Source organism: Ascaphus truei, chromosome 9 (assembly GCF_040206685.1).
Source record: "Ascaphus truei isolate aAscTru1 chromosome 9, aAscTru1.hap1, whole genome shotgun sequence".
Lineage (NCBI taxonomy): Eukaryota > Metazoa > Chordata > Amphibia > Anura > Ascaphidae > Ascaphus > Ascaphus truei.
The window spans coordinates 7857307-7875816 of NC_134491.1; the positions used below are offsets into that span (position 1 = coordinate 7857307).

General features: G+C 47.0%; 1 protein-coding gene across 1 annotated transcript in view; it reads left to right on the forward strand.

Moving 5' to 3' along the window:
• DCAF5 (DDB1 and CUL4 associated factor 5) overlaps positions 1-18510 on the forward strand; it is a 58925-nt gene that overhangs the window by 5172 nt on the left and 35243 nt on the right. The window contains exons 3-6 of the mRNA XM_075613278.1: positions 7083-7226; positions 9563-9599; positions 9686-9825; positions 10934-11063. Of these exons, the coding sequence (XP_075469393.1) occupies positions 7083-7226; positions 9563-9599; positions 9686-9825; positions 10934-11063 (451 nt within the window). The remainder of the gene's footprint in view (positions 1-7082; positions 7227-9562; positions 9600-9685; positions 9826-10933; positions 11064-18510) is intronic.

Genomic DNA, 18510 nt, shown 5'->3' on the forward strand with positions numbered 1-18510 from the left:
CATATCGATAAAATTTCCTTATTTATCTCAGATTAACCCAGCAACACAGTACTCGGCATTCTGGTCTCATAACATACAAAGAAACGTTTATTTTGATGCTAAACTTACATATAAAAATAGTACAAAATGGCGGTGAAGTTCCAAATAAGTCATAATACAGCTGAACCCCGTTATAATGCGGTGCTCGGGGTCCACAGAATGAGACCGCGTTATAACCGGGATCGCAATTAAATATTTTTTTTAAAATAGCCGCTGCGATCAGGGGTTCCGTGTCCTGTGCATGAGAAGCTGGTGAATCTGTGAGAGGGGGGGAGCGGGGGGAGGATCTCACGGAGTCTGGAGAAGCCGGGATGTCAGCTGTCTGTCTGAGTCAGCCAAACGAAGAAGCGGTGCACTGAGGTAAGCAGAGAACCACACGCAGCTCTAACAAAAAACGACTAATTTATTGAAAAAAAGGGAACAAACATCATGAAGCTAGGAACCTCTTACGCGTTTCATCCCGCAAGGGACTTTGTCTGAGTCCCCCAGCCCGGAACCAGCTCTCCTCTCTCTTATTCCCCCCGGCGGAGGTACAGGGAGGGAGGGGGGAAAGTGGCGTGTGTGTATATGTCTCAGCAGGTGTGGAGAAGCAGCCGCATGATGGTGGGCTAATCGTCTGATGTAGCATGAGATGGGGCTACTAGGATGCATGGGTGGGGGGGAGTCAGAGTCGAGGCACTAAGACAGGCATGGGAATCAAGGGGGCAATGGAATGGATTGGGAGGTCATGAGGTCAGTGAGATTCATGGGAGCTAATGGTTGTATTGGGGTGCATGGGAGCTAATGGTTGTATTGGGATGCATGGGAGCCAATGGTTGTATTGGGATGTATGGGAGCATCATGGTTGTATTGGGATACTGTTCTGTTTTCATTGTTTTACTCATAATTGTCTAATGGGTGATGGTATGTATGTATTATATCAGCGTAATTGTGTGTGTACGTATCAAAGTGTATAAGGCTGCGCTTATAGTAAGCGCGACGCTGGCGGCGCGAATTTTTGAAGCTGGTCAAATTAGATTTTTCAGAGGCTGTCGCTACATGTGACAGCCTCTGAACCAATCAAAGACCTGGTCGCCCGCGACTTCGTCAGAAAGCGATTTACAACTTTCGCTAGCAGCGACGGGTGACGTCATCCGTCGCCATCGCGCACACTATAAAAGCGGCCTTAGGAAGGATATATGTGTATGCATGTGTATCAGATGGGATAAATGTATGTAATGTGTGTATATTTGTTTTTGTATATACTTCATAACTGTGATGTGTAATAATTATTAAATATACTGTACAAAACACATAAAATCGCAGTGGGGCTGGCAAGGTCACTTTCTGTGGTTTGTAACTGATTTTAGTGCCTCCAGGACAGTTGACGTCTCATCAGTTTTTAAAGTTTACCCTCTTTATGAACACTGTTCCTTTCAAAGTGGGTCTTGCTTCTATTATCCCTTACCAGTATCCTCTTTTTTAAATTGCCCTTCAAAGATGCAGTGTGCGTGTGCATGCGCGCGCGCTATTGGTGAAGGTACCCGTGATGTGTTATTAACGTTTGCCCCCCCCCAAAAAATAAAATAAAAACAGGAGTCACACTTAGACCGTGTTATAAGTGGATCCGCGTTGTAGCGGATCGCTCTATAACAGGATTTAGCTGTATTGTTAAGATGGTTGCATAGTTTTCTGTTTCTGTGGAACTCTTGTATTTGATCATAATATCATGATATAACTTCTCTCCATCTCCTGGTGTTAACCCGTCTCTCTCATCTTTCTGGTGTAATCCCTCTGTCCACTGTCTTCTGTCCTACCAGTTATTACCCTGCTAGATATTTATTCAGAAATTATTCCTTAGTCAGCTCTTGCTATCTAATTCTATTACCATATAAAGTCCTACAGCCAAACTGATGTTGTCTGATAAGGAACTGCCCACGCCTCCATTATAGAGAATAACCTAATATGGCATGCCTTCTGGAAAGATCCAACCTAATGCCATAGCCCAGGCCTGCACAACTTGTACAGTGAGAAGGGCCAAACTGCTCCAAGGAAAAAAATATTTGGGCCACACGGGTAAAATCATCATCATCATCGTCATCTCTCCTCCAACACCTCTCATCATCATCCTCATATATCTCCCCCAGCACCCTTCATCATCATCATCCTCATATCTCCCCCAAAACCCATCATCAACCTTTGCGAGACTCCCCAGCAATCTCCCATACCCCCATCTCTCCCCCTCACCCATACACATAATACCCCCCCTCCACATCAAACACACAATACCCCCTGCACACCACACACATCCCACCCCCCTGCACCTCACATCACTCTCCCCCCTGCACCTCACATCACTCTCCCCCCCTGCACCTCACATCACTCTCCCCCCCTGCACCTCACATCACTCTCCCCCCCTGCACCTCACATCACTCTCCCCCCCCTGCACCTCACATCACTTTTCCCCTCCTGCACCTCACATCACTCTCCCCCCCTGCACTTCACATCACTCTCCCCCCCTGCACCTCACATCACTCTCCCCCCCCCTGCACCTCACATCTCTCTCCCCCCCCTGCACCTCACATCACTCTCCCCCCCCTGCACCTCACATCACTCTCCCCCCCTGCACCTCGCATCACTCTTCTCCCCCCCTGCACCTCACATCACTCTCCCCCCCTGCACCTCACTTCACTCTCCCCCCCTGCACCTCACTTCACTCTCCCCCCCTGCACCTCACTTCACTCTCCCCCCTGCACCTCACTTCACTCTCCCCCCCTGCACCTCACTTCACTCTCCCCCCCTGCACCTCACTTCAATCTCCCTCCCCCCCTGCATCTCACTTCACTCTCCCCCCCTGCACCTCACATCACTCTCCCCCCCCCTGCACCTCACATCACTCCCCCCCCCCCTGCACCTCACATCACTCCCCCCCCCCTGCACCTCACATAACTCCCCCCACTCACAAGGAAAACACAGCCCATTTCAGCAGCCCCCCCCAGCCCATTCCATTTCAGCAGGCCCCCCCAACCCATTCCATTTCAGCAGCCACCCCCCATATGTCAGCAGAACCCTCCCCCCTTGTCAGCAGGCCCCGCAGTCCATTCAATTTCAGCAGCCCCCCTCCCATGTCAGCAGCCCCCCCTCCCATGTCTGCAGGCCCCCCAGCCCATTCCATGTCAGCAGCCCCCCAGCCCATTCCATTTCGCATGAATGAACTACCCCCCACACCCCCCATGCTTACCTGACGATGGCGGTAGGGAAGCGTGAGAGAAGCGCAAGGGATGCGCGCTCTGGCCACAGACTCGGAAGTTCCGGGTTGCGCTACACTGCTAGAGCGTGTCACCTTCCTGGAGCAGGCTGAGGGGGGGAGAGCGCAGTCACACAGACACTGCTGGAGCGCGCTCCTACTTAATGCTGGAGCGAGCGCCTACTTCATGCTGGAGCGCGCTCCTACTTAATGCTGGAGCGCGCTCCTACTTAATGCTGGAGCGCGCTCCTACTTAATGCTGGAGCGCGCTCCTACTTAATGCTGGAGCGCGCTCCTACTTAATGCTGGAGCGCGCTCCTATTTAATGCTGGAGCGCGCTCCTACTTGATGCTGGAGCGCGCTCCTACTTGATGCTGGAGCGCACTCCTACTTAATGCTGGAGCGCGCTCCTACTTAATGCTGGAGCGCGCTCCTACTTAATGCTGGAGTGCGCTCCTACTTAATGCTGGAGCGCGTTCCTACTTATTGCTGGAGCGCGCTCCTTGTGTCCTTACCAGAGAAGGGGGGTGAAGGAGGGGGGGGGGGTTGAAGGGGGCCTGTCGCGGGCCGCACCGGCTGTATGTTGTGCAGGCCTGCCATAGCCTCTTCCGGTTGCATCAGCTCTAACTACAGTTTTCTAAAGTCACTGAACACATAGGGTTTCTCTACAGAAAACTCGGCACAGCTGCACTCTCAATATACTTGCCTAATGTATCTGAATCTATTTTATGGTCGCGTACATCTATGTGCACTGTCCAGGAAACAGACCCGCTAGGCAGAGGTGGAGAGTAGAGACCGACCCATACCTGGGATCCGAATCCTGAGGAATAGAATCGTGAGGTCCGGATTTGAGGTCAGGGCTGGAGAAAGCAGGTTCGACGTGGTCACAGGCTGGGATCAGCAATAGCAGGAGTCCAGGGAAACAGAACCTTGCACAGGCAATGAAGAGAGGGGAATGCAGCCTTAGACTAAGGCCCCGCTCCCTCAGTCAACGTGCCCGCACTGCAGACAGGCGGCACGCTGACAGGCACAGACCGCGATATGCGGTCTGTAGGGAGCCGCGAGGGGAGTGGGAGGGGGACATGAGTGGGGGGGCGTGGTTTGAGCGGAGGGACCCGCTACTCCCTCCACGGGTTCGGTCTCCCGGGCTGCTGGAAGGTAAGCAGCTCCCGCTCCCTCCCCCTTCCCCCACAAATGCCCTTCTCACACACGTTGATACACACACGCGCACACACACACCACCCCCTACCTTGTGTAGGAAGCTGTCTGACAGCTCCCGCCCCCGCCGCTGATGGGCTCATCAGCGCACCACGTGACGCGTCACCGCTCAGGATCACAATTTTCTTGCATCCCCTGGGGGCTGATGCGTCACAGCGCGTAGTGAGCCGTGCAGCGTGGGGGGACTGGGACCGGCTCAAAAGGATTCCCCTGCTGGTGGGGAACGCTCACGCGGCCGCCCGCGCCGCCGGGCGCAGCGGGTCCCAGCCCTTAGGCTGAGGCCCCTGTGTTGGCGCTGCACGCGTGCCTGCTAGGCTGGCGGCGTGTGCAGCTGAGATCCCGGGCTGCGGTGAGCTGCAGGGGGAAGACGGGGGTGGGTGGCCATGACGTCACACGGCAGGTTCCCCCTCATTGGCTGAACCGCCGGGGGGTGTGGCCAGTGCTCCGTCGCAAGTTGTGAACACAGATTTCCTGTCTTCAGAGAAATCTGGTCTTGCGGCGGGCAAGGTAGGTAGAGGGCCCGGCCCCATTGAGGGGTGGCTCTTGTCCCTGCAGCGCACGCTAGAGCGGGTTGTGCCGGCAGCGGGGGGACGACAACATGTATTCAATATTACATTCCCCGGGCGAAGCCGGGCACAAAAGCTAGTATGAAATAAATCTGTAACTATTCAATTATCTCACATACAGACGAAACCACGAGTATTCTAAAGCTTGCCTTAAACTAGCCCGGTTACATTCTGGGTATGTGCTGGGTGTAACCTGGCTAGTTTAAGGCGTTTCTGCATTGACTAATGACCCATAGGATTAACACAGCAGGGGTCCCTGGCAGTCCCATTCAGTTTGACTTTTAATCTGATGGGCCATTAATCAATGCAGAAATGCTGGGGCAAGTTTAAGGCAAGTTTAAGGCATGTATCCAGCGTGTACCTGGGTCTTTTTGGCGATTGCCACTGGTTTGTGTTAGAATAGTCGCAGTCTCTGCTGTAACCTACATGCTCTACCTTTTTTTCTCCCAAATAACAAAATCATAACATTTTTACTGTCTCAATGCAAACTAAACATGAATGATAAATAATCTTGTCCTGATGTAGTAAACCAATTATTTTAGACTTAAAATGTAAATAAGCTTTAAAATCTACCTGTTCAAGTCTTGCTCTAATTATGTCAACTTAATGAGGATTTTGGAGACAATAATATATGAGCTGAATATTACTAATAGGTATTCCTAGTACAGGCGGTCCTTGTTATCCGTCACGTCACATTACGACGGGCAGCTTATCCGACGCATCACAGTGCAATTCTTTGGGGACGTTTTCCGCCGCCGGAATGCCTTATTCGCCGCTTACCACCGCTGATTAACATGGGACTCGCTTTACAACACTTTCACTATCCAACGCTGCTTTGCAGAACGGATTCCGATGGATAACCGAGGACCGCCTGCACTGTCATAGGAAATAAAACTTTATTTTCCTAATATAGGTATTAAAAAAATACTTGTATATAGATCATTTATACATCCCAATCACGTATTTACCCATCAATCTGTATGATTTTGAGCAAATGCAAATTCTTCTGGCAAAGTTCGTTGTAATCCTATGGATGCAAGATTAGGGAGAAACACCCACTCTGTAGCAGGCGCCCAATGGCAGGGGGGAGGGGAGTGAGCCGCAGGTGATCCTCGGTTTAGGGTGGCGTTACGGTTAACCCCTTGTATGCTCTTGCTAACGCGGCGCCGGTGCGTGGTCTCCTGGGACGTGACGCATCACCCGTGTTGTCACGGGACGTGATGTGGGGGTGGGGCCTAAGCTCGAGCTTGGAGGTATCCCTCTGTCTGACGATGCTGGGCCTGTGGGTAGCTTCCCTAGTCTACGGCTCATCACCTGGTTGGTCACGGGACCCAACGCCGATCCTCACACCATCAAATTCTATGTACTATTGTGTACTTGAGGCTCGGGCCTGACTCACTAACCCCCTGGTTGCTTGGGGCACCTAGCAACAAACTGGTAAATGGAGAGCGGAGCTGTCAAAAAGAGGAGCCTGGGAAACACAACTTGTGTCCCACCTCACCTAGGTTTGCTGCACAGCTTTTTCTCCTCCGAGACTACATGTATAACCTCCACTACTGTCATGTTTGAGTTATTGCGGAGTGTTTACCCAGCACTGAGCAGTTGCTGTACTCTTCTGTTTACCGTACCAGGTTTAGTAAAACATTGTGTGTCTCTCTTGTCTTGGGCTTTGGACAGAGGGGCACATGTTCTTGCTTAGTTCTGAAGAGGCTCACCTTGGACACCCTGATTAGCTGAGGAGACTCATGCATTTCCCTGAAGTCCGTCAGACACAGGAGGAAAAGTATATTCCCAAGCAAATGCTTTATAAATGTTGGCAAGACAGTCAGTACCTACTGTATGGTGCAAGGACACACTGTATAGATTCTACTGGTAACTAACAACTATGAAACACATGGGCCTTCTGTTGATTCATTAGGGTCAGTTTTTAAAAAAAAAATCAGCATCCAAACTCTAGTTTTTAACGTGTTAGCAGGTCCTTCCATCACTGAAGGGGTTAAACTGATATTGTTTTGTTTCTTCCTCTGTTGTAGGAGGAGATGACCGTCGAGTTTTGTTGTGGCACATGGAACAAGCCATTCACTCCAGAGCCAAACCCATCCAGCTGAGAGGGGAGCACCATTCCAACATCTTCTGCCTGGCATTCAACAGCAGCAACACCAAGGTGTTCTCTGGAGGTGAGCCCTCTCATTATAAACCTCTCACTTAATTCAGACTAGTTCTCGCATTCAGAAGAACAGGAGTTGCATTGCCAGTAAGCTTTCTGACGGTTCACAAAATGATCCCTGGGACCATGTTTTTGAGATGATCAGTATCGTATCCTGACCACATCCTGACGGTTTTCATTATGTTTGGAGATGCATTAGTCCAGATATTTACAAACCTCTGCAGTTGAAAATGTAGCAATCCACAGATTTATCCGGGAATGTAAATGACATTTAAACCTTAAATCTCGTATTCAATATGCAGCGAAGCTGCTTCCCGTGCTGGAGAAGATTTTAGTCCCATTCCTGGGAATGTAGCAGATCTCTTCTATCTCTTTCACAGGGAAGAGGTAGCACAGCATAATGAATAATTGCCAACAAGTTTGTTACCTGTGGATGAGCTAGGCTACGGCCCGGTGTCGGCGCTGCACGCGCGCCTGACAGATTTACGGCGCATGCGGCTGTGATCCCCTGACTGTAGAGCTGCAGGGGGAATGGCGGGGGGCGCGGCCATGACGTCACCAGGCAGGTTCGCCCTCATTGGAAGAACCACCGGGGGGCGAGACCAGGGCTCCGTTGCCAGTTGTGATGATGGTTTAAAGCTATGTCCCCGGTACCTGCGTGGTGCAGGGACAAATGGGGCCGGACCCGCTTGCTGCCTTGGCCCGCTGCGTTGCGCGAACAGATTTGTCTTCAGAACTGGCGTCGGAGTGCTGGCCACTCCCCCCGATGGTTCAGCCAATGAGAGCAAACCTGCCGGGTGACCTTTTGGCTGCACCCCCGTCACGCCTCCCCCTGCCCTCCCCCATCCTCCCATCTTTCCCCCTGCAGCTCTGCACAGCCCTGGGATCACAGCTGTTCGTGCTGCCAGCCTGGCAGGCACACGTGCAGCGCCGACACCGGTGGCCGTAGCCTTACTGTCTTCAGAGAAATCTGGTCACGCGGCAGCCCGGCCCTTAATGAGAGGCGGTTCTTGTCCCTGCAGCGTATGCCATAGCGCGCGCTGCAGCAGGGACCTAGGCTTAGGCACGTTTGATAGTGCCGGGCGTGTGCTACGTCGTACGCGCGGATTTTTAGTTGGCTGAACGTCAGCCTTTCTATAGATGTGCCGCTCGCGCAGGGAGAGGGGAGCCGACAGACAGCGGCGAAGATTAAGAAATTCATCTCTTCACGTGTGTGTGTGTGTGTGTGTGTGTGTGTGTGTGTGTGTGTGTGTGTGTGTGTGTGTGTGTGTGTGTGTGTGTGTGTGTGTGTGTGTGTGTGTGTGTGTGTGTGTGTGTGTGTGTGTGTGTGCACACAAAATTATTAAACTTTTTTTAATTTAAAAAAATCTTGCTTACACTCACACAACACATACACGCACATACACTTACCTGCAGCTCCCGGCTCTATATACACGGAAAGCATGCGGCACGTGCACGCGCGTTCGCATAGGAACGCGCGGCCGCATGCTGTATAGAACGGCCCTTACTTGGAATCTGGAGCTCCCTGCTTTAAGGCACTTTTAAAAGGAATGCGTTTTGGATTGCACAGGTTCAGTAATACTTGCTCTGAATTGCACTAAGGTGTTGGGGCTTCCCTATATCGACATCTGTGCAGTAATTATTTCTAGAGTACTTGGTGCGCATGACCTGTTGAGTTGAGAAGGGCAGCAGCACATCTCTCCACATTATGCTGCAGGCCTTTGTATCTATCGAAAGGCTCAATGTGCAAGTTGGATTCAAATATAAAAAAACCTTCTAAAGCAATTACCTTTATCAAATTGGCAGATTACAACCCTTTCTGATTAGTAGTCTGGGAGTAATTATGGAGAGCATTATTGCTCATATATGTTCAAACCCCCAGGACTGACCCCCTCCAAGCTATATGTTATTAGTGGCATTAGAAGATGAAATCACAGCTAAGTATAAGAAGTGAGTTCAAGTCATAAAAAGTGTTTGGTGTGAACAGGTAAATGGATGCAGCAAGAAAAACGTGTGGAGCAAAATTGGCCCTGGGTGTGACTTCTTTTTGCTTGTTTAGTGGTATTTGTACACTCTTCTATTGGCATTTTAATATAGCTTATTGTGTACTTTTCTGCACTGGTTTTTTATTTGTTTTTTTTTTCCCCCTCACGATTCTCATCTTGTGAGGACTCAGGAGTCTATGCTCGGGCTGCTGATTTTAAATTATCTTACAACAGTAATTAGTATCTTAGGGATACATAGCTATCTATAACTTTAAACCCTTTATGTCAACAAAACAGTTGTATGTGAGGTGGTCAATCAAAACCAGCATGTTTATAGACAACTTCTTTGTTCATTTTGTAGGAAATGATGAACAAGTTATCCTTCATGATGTTGAGAGGTATGTAACATTGGCATCACTGGGATCCATGCTGAATGTAAATGAACACAATGGTAACACTTTTACAATGACTTTAATTCTTCCAGTGGTGAAACTTTGGATGTTTTCGCTCACGAAGAGGCTGTGTACGGTCTGTCGGTCAGTCCAGTGAATGATAATGTGTTTGCTAGCTCGTCGGACGATGGAAGAGTTCTAATATGGGATATCAGAGAGTCTTCCCAAGGAGGTGAGGAGAATTGGGGGAACATTTATTGCTTCACTGAGGCTGCTGACTACAGTGTAACAATGAAAGACACTAGTCCACATTATTCCCTGAAATTCAATTTAGACTTGCAGACCTCTACAGCACTGTAAGGGTTGACGGCTAAAAATGTCTGTCTTGGGGGTCCTTCAAAGTGCATGAAATAATAATTATCCGGCAGAAAAGTATATTAATGTACTTGGACTGGCATGCATTGTAAACAATCTGCATCCCCCTGAAAGGGTGAGACGGCTTCTGGTCCGTTCCTGGAAGCAATGATTACCAAGAGTAGTGGGGGAAATGCAGTTAGAGGATTCATGAATGTTTGGCACAGATGCAAGGAGATTGTATTGGGTGTGATGAATAAAGGCCATAATTGTGTTCTGATCTGTGATTTTATGAGCATGTTTAGAAAAAGGCAAACCACATGTAAATGGCATTCTGTGTTGTATGTATGTATGTATGTATGCATGTCTTTATTTATGTATGTCTTACAATACTGTTGTCAGTATTACGTTAAAGTAGAGAAAAATGGACAATTTAATTATCATGTGTGGTGCATGTGACTTCACAATAGGGCATACAATAAAGTTAAGAGTATCAATGTGCCACTCTGGAGGTCCTATTGGAAATATTTTTATTTAATTAACATTCTGGTCCTTTTAGTGTTCATTCTCGATGAAGGTCCAACCTTCTGAGACTGAAATAAAAATGGGTGGAAATAAAAACATTTGAAATTGAACCTCCAAGTGGCGCTCTGATGACCAGTTGCTGATATACCCAGTTGCAGTGAGTGAGCAGCCACTTTTTTTCTTTTACAATGTAATTGCTGTTCTTTGCTTTTGTGACTTGCGATGTACGTGAATATTGCAAATATATCCTGTAATGGTCACGCGGTGATATAACAAGGTTACGCAGGCCCAGGAACTTCTGCGAAAATAGACAAAATTATTTTCTATCTCTATCCTAAGAGTAGAAAAGAGAAGAAAAATATACAATAAGAACACAAATACATGTCGGGTTACACAATTCTTATCCACTTTTTGAATAGAGTAGCAAAAGCTGCAGTGAGTTGTCTCCCTTGTATCCTCAGATCCTTTCTGCTTGGCACATTACCCCTCAGCCTTCCACAGTGTCATGTTTAACCCAGTGGAGCCAAGGCTGCTGGCGACAGCCAATTCTAAGGAGGGAGTCGGACTTTGGGATATCCGGAAACCGCACAGGTGAGCTGCTCCTTATCTGACCTTAACACTGCAAGCCCCACTGTAGCGGCAGTGATGTCTTGTGTTACAGTCCTTACACTATTTCATGCCATACAACAATTTGAGAGATGCGTGATAGTAGAGAGTTTAAGCTGGGCTTCACAAGGGATAGGAAGTAGCACGAATACAGGAAGACAAGTTTCAAAGAAAAGGCACGGCCACGGTTCTAGTTTCCTTACCAACTTGTGACACCTGTCATGTTGCTTCTTTACCAATAGATGGCATTGGGGAGCCTGCTCTGTGAGCAGCAGCCGCCTCATCCTGGCATAATCTTTTACAAACCCATATTCAGACAAATCTCTGGCATGTCCTGACAAGAAGCGCTGGAAGCTATTTCAGACTTCAGAAGGTGCCAGAATCTTCACATTTCTGTCTTTCCTTGGAAAGCTTCTAACATGACTCAACACCCACTGCAGAGATCACTGTGCCTCAAGAGGAACAACAGTAGAACCGTTTAGCACTACAGTAGAACGTAAAACAATTGTTATTCAAGGGAGATGTACCCAAAATGTCACCCAATGTCACCCAAAATAATAGCAAGATGTTCCAGAAATGTGTTTTAAACTCTCTATTCCCTTTAGTGCTCTGTGGGCTCAGAAATAGCAGCAGTTAGGTGTCTGTGTGTTTGACAGTATGAGAAACTGGGTGAAGAAAAACTTTGTTATTCTGTTTAATAATTTCAATGACACTGCAAATTCTTAACTGTAGGGGGGGACTAAAAAGTTTAGTATACTGTAATTAGGGGCCATTAAACTAGAAGTTACACATCTAGATACAAGGTATGTGGGCTGACACACACACACACACACACACACACTGCTTAGTCTAGTCAAGGAATAAAACATGATTGCAGAGAGTGAAATCCTATAATTCTATATACACACCTATATAATTACCGAACATGTTTGAATTATACAATGATGTCATAGTGAGGGTTATACAGCATTGGGCTCCTTGTGGCAGGACATTCCAGCAGGGTACCAGCAGTCTGGGAACAGTAAATGTCGCATGTCTTCAGACATCTGTCGCCGCTCACTTAAAGATGTAATGTGGCTGGTTTTTGAGGCACAGCTTGGGCTAACCTGTCTGTTAGAGGTGCTGCTCACCAGCTGGAAGCCTAAGCCGGGGATAATATAAGAGGCCCTTTTTACCGAAGGGGTAAAAATACGTAACAAGATTTCATGGTTGTCCCCATGACAGTAGGCACCAATGGGTTAAGTTCTACCCTACAGCTGAGATTGGATAGAAATCTCTCCTTGTGGGAGAACCATAAATAGTCCCTCCTTTCCTCTCCAGGGAGTCTTTTCTGTCCTATTTAGCTGAGGTAGCTGTTAGTTTTTTTTCTGTAAGGAAGGGGGCTTACGTGAATGCCTTTTGATAGTTGATCCACGAGAATTGCCTCCCACTCTCACCCGCTAAAACCTGCACAACCGCACTCCAAGGGGTAGCCTGTCCATGGGGCCAATGTTTGCCCTTGCTGCAGATAACTGCTCAGGTACGCAGCTCAAGCTGTTGTGGTAAGGCTGCTTGAAAGCAGGAGCATGCAAATCCCTCTCCCATAGAACGCCTCAACTCACGTGGGCTCATGATGCAGCGAGAAGATGTCGGGATGACGTTGAACGGGGAGAGGGGAGGAGTGCGAAGGATTTTGGATTGCTCGGCCGGCACACCTAAACTCTGCCCTATTACTCTGCAGTTCTCACTAATACAGACACGCTAAGGAGAGCACAACTGCTGCCAGTTCGGTATAAGAGCTTTAAAGTCTACCAGGTGATGCACACATTGCCCAGACTCTGCAAAGCCTATAAGGGACCTGGCCAGGACTAGTTCATGTCATGGAGACAGTTTCTACAAATCGCCCTATTGCTAAAAATCCTAGGTAAGCCCCAGGGCCGAAGTTGAGTATTAAGATTTTAATTTTTATAAAAGAGATGGCTTTAGTTCACTGATTATCTATGCTAGTACTCCAGGGTTGCAGCCCGAGGAACAAATGACTAGAACAACTATGGAGACGACTAGTAAAATGAACAGTACAAGGAAGATTAAATATTGTGCGCTTGTGATAAACCGGCGTTGGAAAACAAAAAACTCTGCGAAGATTGCCTGAGATACGGCAAAGGACCCTATGGAGCCGGTGTCAGATTTCCTTTCATGGATGAAAGATGCGGTAACCCAGGGTATTGAGGCGGCCTCAAAGTGTGCAGGTAGAAGCCAAAAGCGCACCAGGTCGCAAACCAGACTGGATATGCCCCAGGACTCATCTTCTGAACGATAAGAATAGGAGCAGTTTGTCAGAATGGAGATGGAATCATCAGAGAGGGACTTTTCCACAGGAATCATCAACATTTGACCTTGAACTTCTCAAACCACTCATTAAGGGGGGTTAGATAGATATATTGGATATTGAGGATGAATCTTTCCTTACAGAGCCTAGGGATAATTTATTTAGGAGCCTACACAGGAAACTAAGAAACTTCTTGGTTCATGAGGTGGCAAAGGGTCCAGACAGAAAAGTATCCATGACCAAAAAGTTTGCAAAAATGTATCCTTTCGAGAATAAGGACGTGGAAACCTGGAACTCCTCCCCTCCCCGAAAGTGTATGCAGCGATTTTGATATTCGCCACACAGACAACCCTGCCTATTGATGATGCAGCCTCCTTTTGGGATGCTATGGATAGCCGGATGGGAAACGCCTTAAGAAAGTCATTTACTGTGGCAGGAGCAACTTGTAGGCCATTCGTAGCCATAACATCAATATCCAGAGCGATGAAACTGTAGATTGCTTATTTAGAGGAGGCTCTGGAGAATGGAATTAAAAGGTCTCGAATAATTGGGGCATGCTCTGAGTTGACATTGGTGGCAGATTTTGTACCTGAGGCATTGTTGGGCTCAGACTGGCAGCATGGTCAATGGTGTTATCTGTCACAGCTAGAAGAGCGCTATGGTGTTGGCTGGGGATTCTATGTTTTAAAATCTATGTTCAACTCCTTTTGATGTTCACCACCTCATGGTAGGAAATTAGACTCCATAATCAAAAGAACTTCTAGAGGTAAGAGTATTTTTTTTTGCCACAAGAAATAAAAAGAAGATATGGTAGCCCAGCTTCTATGAACAAGAGGCATAAGATCCCATAGGCCCGGAAGAGGATATTCGAGGGCAACCACCAGGCGTGGGGCCAAACCTCTCTTTTGTGGTCCAAGGGACGTGGACCCTCATAGTGACTGGAAGGTTTCCATGAAATGAGAGGAGCTCAGACATCGTATGTAGGAGGAAGACTCCATCAGTTTCGGGACATCTGGGCTCGTACGATTTAAGATGCATGGGTACTCGGCAAGATTTACAAAGGCTAATCTTTAGAGTTAAAGACTTGTCCCGGAAGACAGAGGTTGAGAAAATCTTGGCTGCCGAGAAACAAACTAGCCGTTCAAGCCTCAAGAAAACGTGTGAAACAGTTAATGGATGATATGGCGATTCAACCGGTTCCGGTACAGGAGAGTTATCAAGGGATTCACAAAGGTACTAGTAGCACTCGTCGCCGAATTAAGATGGAGTTCACATTTGCCATTATCTGGACAATATTTTAATAAAAGCACAGAGCAAAATACAGATGTTCCAACACTAGACGAGGGTACTGGATTTCGTGACATTACACAGTTGGCTAGTCAACCTCAAAAAGAGCTAGATGACCCCAAGGCAAAATGTAAGGTTTTTGGGAGTGCAATTAAACAAAGGGCAAGGTATCGTATTGTTTTTCCTCACAGCAAAAGAGACTAAAATAGATGGTCGACGCAGCCAGAGCCAGTGGCCTGTGGCAAGCCCGGCAATGCATGAAACTGGCAACAACCATCAAGGTGGGGATGTGGGCGAGATGGCATATGAGACCGTTCCAACAAAATTTCTTCGAGCAATGTTCTTGCTAAATTTCTTACAGTCAAAGTTGGTAAAAGTCCATTCCACAACATCCATGGCCACATCCTGGGCAGCAAAGGCACAGGCTTCCCACACACCGTTATGCAGGGCGGAAGTTTGGACTTCTATTAATACCTTTTAGAAAATATCGTTTGGCTGTCCATGCCTCGGCATACGCATGCTTTGGCAGGAAGGTCCTTCAGTCCGTTGTCACTGCTTAATAAAGAAAGCTATACATTATCAAAACATGTTTTTTGCGGGGGGGGGGGGTGTAATTTATTTCAAGACCCCCCCTTACTTGGGTACTACTGCTTTGGCAAGTCCCATTGGTGTCCACTGCCATGGGAACAACCACGAACATTGAAAAGTGTTACTTATCTACAGTGTTCGACAAACCTATACATTTGCACGCCCCGGACGAGTGGATTTGACATCGTGGCGAGCTCCTATTGGCCCAAGCAGCACACGTGTAGTACTAGGTGGCGAGTAGATTTTTTTGGTTGGCGAGTAGATTTTTTGGTGATTTGTCGACCACTGCTTATCTCACCATATTTTATTTTCCCTGGAGAGTCCACCTCCTGTGTATTATGTGAAGGCAAACTCCTACCCAGGACACTGTAAGAAACTTTTCCCTGAATGTGTTAAATCTATTGCTAGAGAAGGGGCGCCTTCATAATTAAGTTTTGCTTGGATTAAAACCTTGATTCTAGAAATCTTGTCATTTCGTTAAGGATCAGTTGCATTATCTTCATGTGCATTTTAAGAGAGGCAGATTTCCCTTCGTGTCATAATCCTGGATGTCTTCTCTTCAGAAGATCAGGAATCATTCTCTGATTAGGAAGGAGAAGCAAGAGATATCCCTGAGAATTAATTATGGGGGATGGTGGGTAGGCTGAGTAAAAGCATCAGGCAAACAATAGAAATTGAGGATGCTATTGACCTAAATACCGTGGACAGGGTCTTTCAAGGCCTACAAAAAAAGACTAGGTCATTTCTGGTTCATCGGGTGATTATGGGCCTTATTGATTTGGAATTGCAGCACACTGATAATCTTCTGGATGCTCATCACCTTTTATCTAAGATGTATCCATTTTTGGAGCGGGGTGCAAAGATTTAGGAACATTTCCCTAGACTGAAACCGGCAGTAGGGAGAATTGCCCATAAAACAAAGATCCCACTTTTGGATGGTTCCTTCCGTGACCCAATGGACCACAGGATAGAGTTCATGGAAAAAATGATATGCAGTCATTGGGCTCGCTTACAAGCCAGTTATTGTGATATGCCGTATGGCTAGATTCCTGAAGATCTGCTTTGCCACATACAGACGATGATAAAAAAAAACACTGTCATGTACGGCACACCTGTGAGCACGTGACCTGCATACAGGACAATAGGTGAATTCACCGCTCTGAAGCTGGCCCACGTTTCACCTTCGCAAAGGTCCCACAAGTGAACAATATTTCCCCTCAATCTGTCGCCATATACCATCTGTAGAGAAAACTACGGCGCTCCCCTTTAACACTTAAGAAATTCAAACGTAGGAGCCTAAAACAAAGAAATATTATACTGGCCCTTCAAATTGCAGCTCAAACGTGAGGAGATCCTTCCTTGACCTCTACCAATTCGTTATTCTTGTAGTGATGGTGAGCGCATATGTAAAAAAAGGAGATAAACACTATGTAAATATTAGCACATTAAATGTAGCACATATAGACACAGGGAATGAGTGGTGGAACATAACAAAAAAGGCTGATGCCAGATCTTACTCACACGGACAAGTGTGAGCCAATCTTATCAGGGTTTCTGTGAAATTGTTCTCTTGAAAGATACACTTCAAAGGGTAGTAACCGGAGATGGTAGGGGTGGAGGGTTGATGTAAGAAGTTCCCTCCCTCTTGTGTGGCTCCAAATAGGGGCGAAAACATGATCAATGAATAGAGGTAAGTTTATTAAACAACAAGTAAGTAAAACACTGCCGGCGTCCGTCTCCTTAGTGTCAGCTCGTGCAGGGATCCCCCTGCTGCCGCGTCCGGTCGCAGGGCCTGAAACTGAGCTTCTCCCTCAAGAAATACGGTGGCCTTCAGTGGTCAAAAACAGAGCAGCTATGCCGACACTGGGCTACGCGTTTCGCGAGTATCTCTCGCTTCGTCATGTACGGCACACCTGTGAGCATGTGACCTGCATACAGGACAATAGGTTAATTCACAGCTCTGAAGCTGGCCCATGTTTCACCTTCGCAAAGGTCCCACAAGTGAACAATATTTCCCCTCAATCTGTCGCCATATACCATCTGTCATGAACAGCACACAAGTGAGCACGTCACGATCTGCAACCAGGGTTAATACACACGGCTACTCTATCTAACTCGCCTTTCTACTCTGTAAGGTACTTTCAGTGAGTTGAGATTAACCCCTTACGCAATTGCAATCATATCTATAGAGTTCCACCACCTGAGAAGTGTGCAAAATATGTAATTAATATATGTCTGCCAAGGTCTCCTGTCCCAGTGTATTATAGAAAAAACTTTGCACTTAACACACACATCTGTGCGAAGATGTAAATACTCTCTACAAAGCGTGCAACAGTTCATTCAAAACCCCAAAGCATTACTTTAATATTTAAAAAAAATACAGTGCTTGGATTACAGAAAAAGGCTTACAAGAACATAGTTTCTTAAAATAACAGGATTGGGAAAACGTGAAAAAGGAAGTGCTCAAAGCGCTAATGCTGTATTGAGTGTGCTAGGAACTAAATCTAATGGACGTTTAACTCACATGAGAAATTACACTTGGGTAGTGAAGTGCACACAATCGTATAAATGGTATAATAAACACAATGTAATTATATTTGCAAGGCTGCCTAGGTAAATCCTCTGAGGACAAGTTACTGTTTGACGCCTCTGTGGGAGAAGATATATATACACACAGACACACAGACAGTCACTGGCAATCCTAAGAATATAGGTATAAGAGCGGTGCTTGGCCCATAAAGATGAATAATGCATGTAATCACCAGCAAGGTGATAAAAAAGACAGCACTCACCAGGTAAAGTCCAAATAAACTATTCCGAGTGTTCACACAAATTCCTACGTTTCGATCCTCTTCAAGGGATCTTTCTCAAGGGGGTGTGCAAAGGACAAATGACAGTCAACCCCTTATAAACCCTCACCCAAGTGCCAGACACACCCATCAATCATTTAATTAAAGAAATGTGTAAAAATCCAGGTGAGTACACTGATTGTATGACAAGTATGTTCCTAACTCAGAGAGCCTCTGCAGCTGTGTGTGAGTGTACTCAAAGCTGAGAGGCTATAGGCCTGGAGTATACCTGTTAGGGGATTGTTATCAGTTTAACTCTGATAGTGGATCCTAATGTATTCAGCAATCTTCTAACTACCAAGACCAGAGCATGCCATAAAGGCACCAGAACGTTATAGTCCCAATACAATAAAGTTACAAGGACAATGACCTGAGCATGGTGTCTGAGAAACTAAGAACC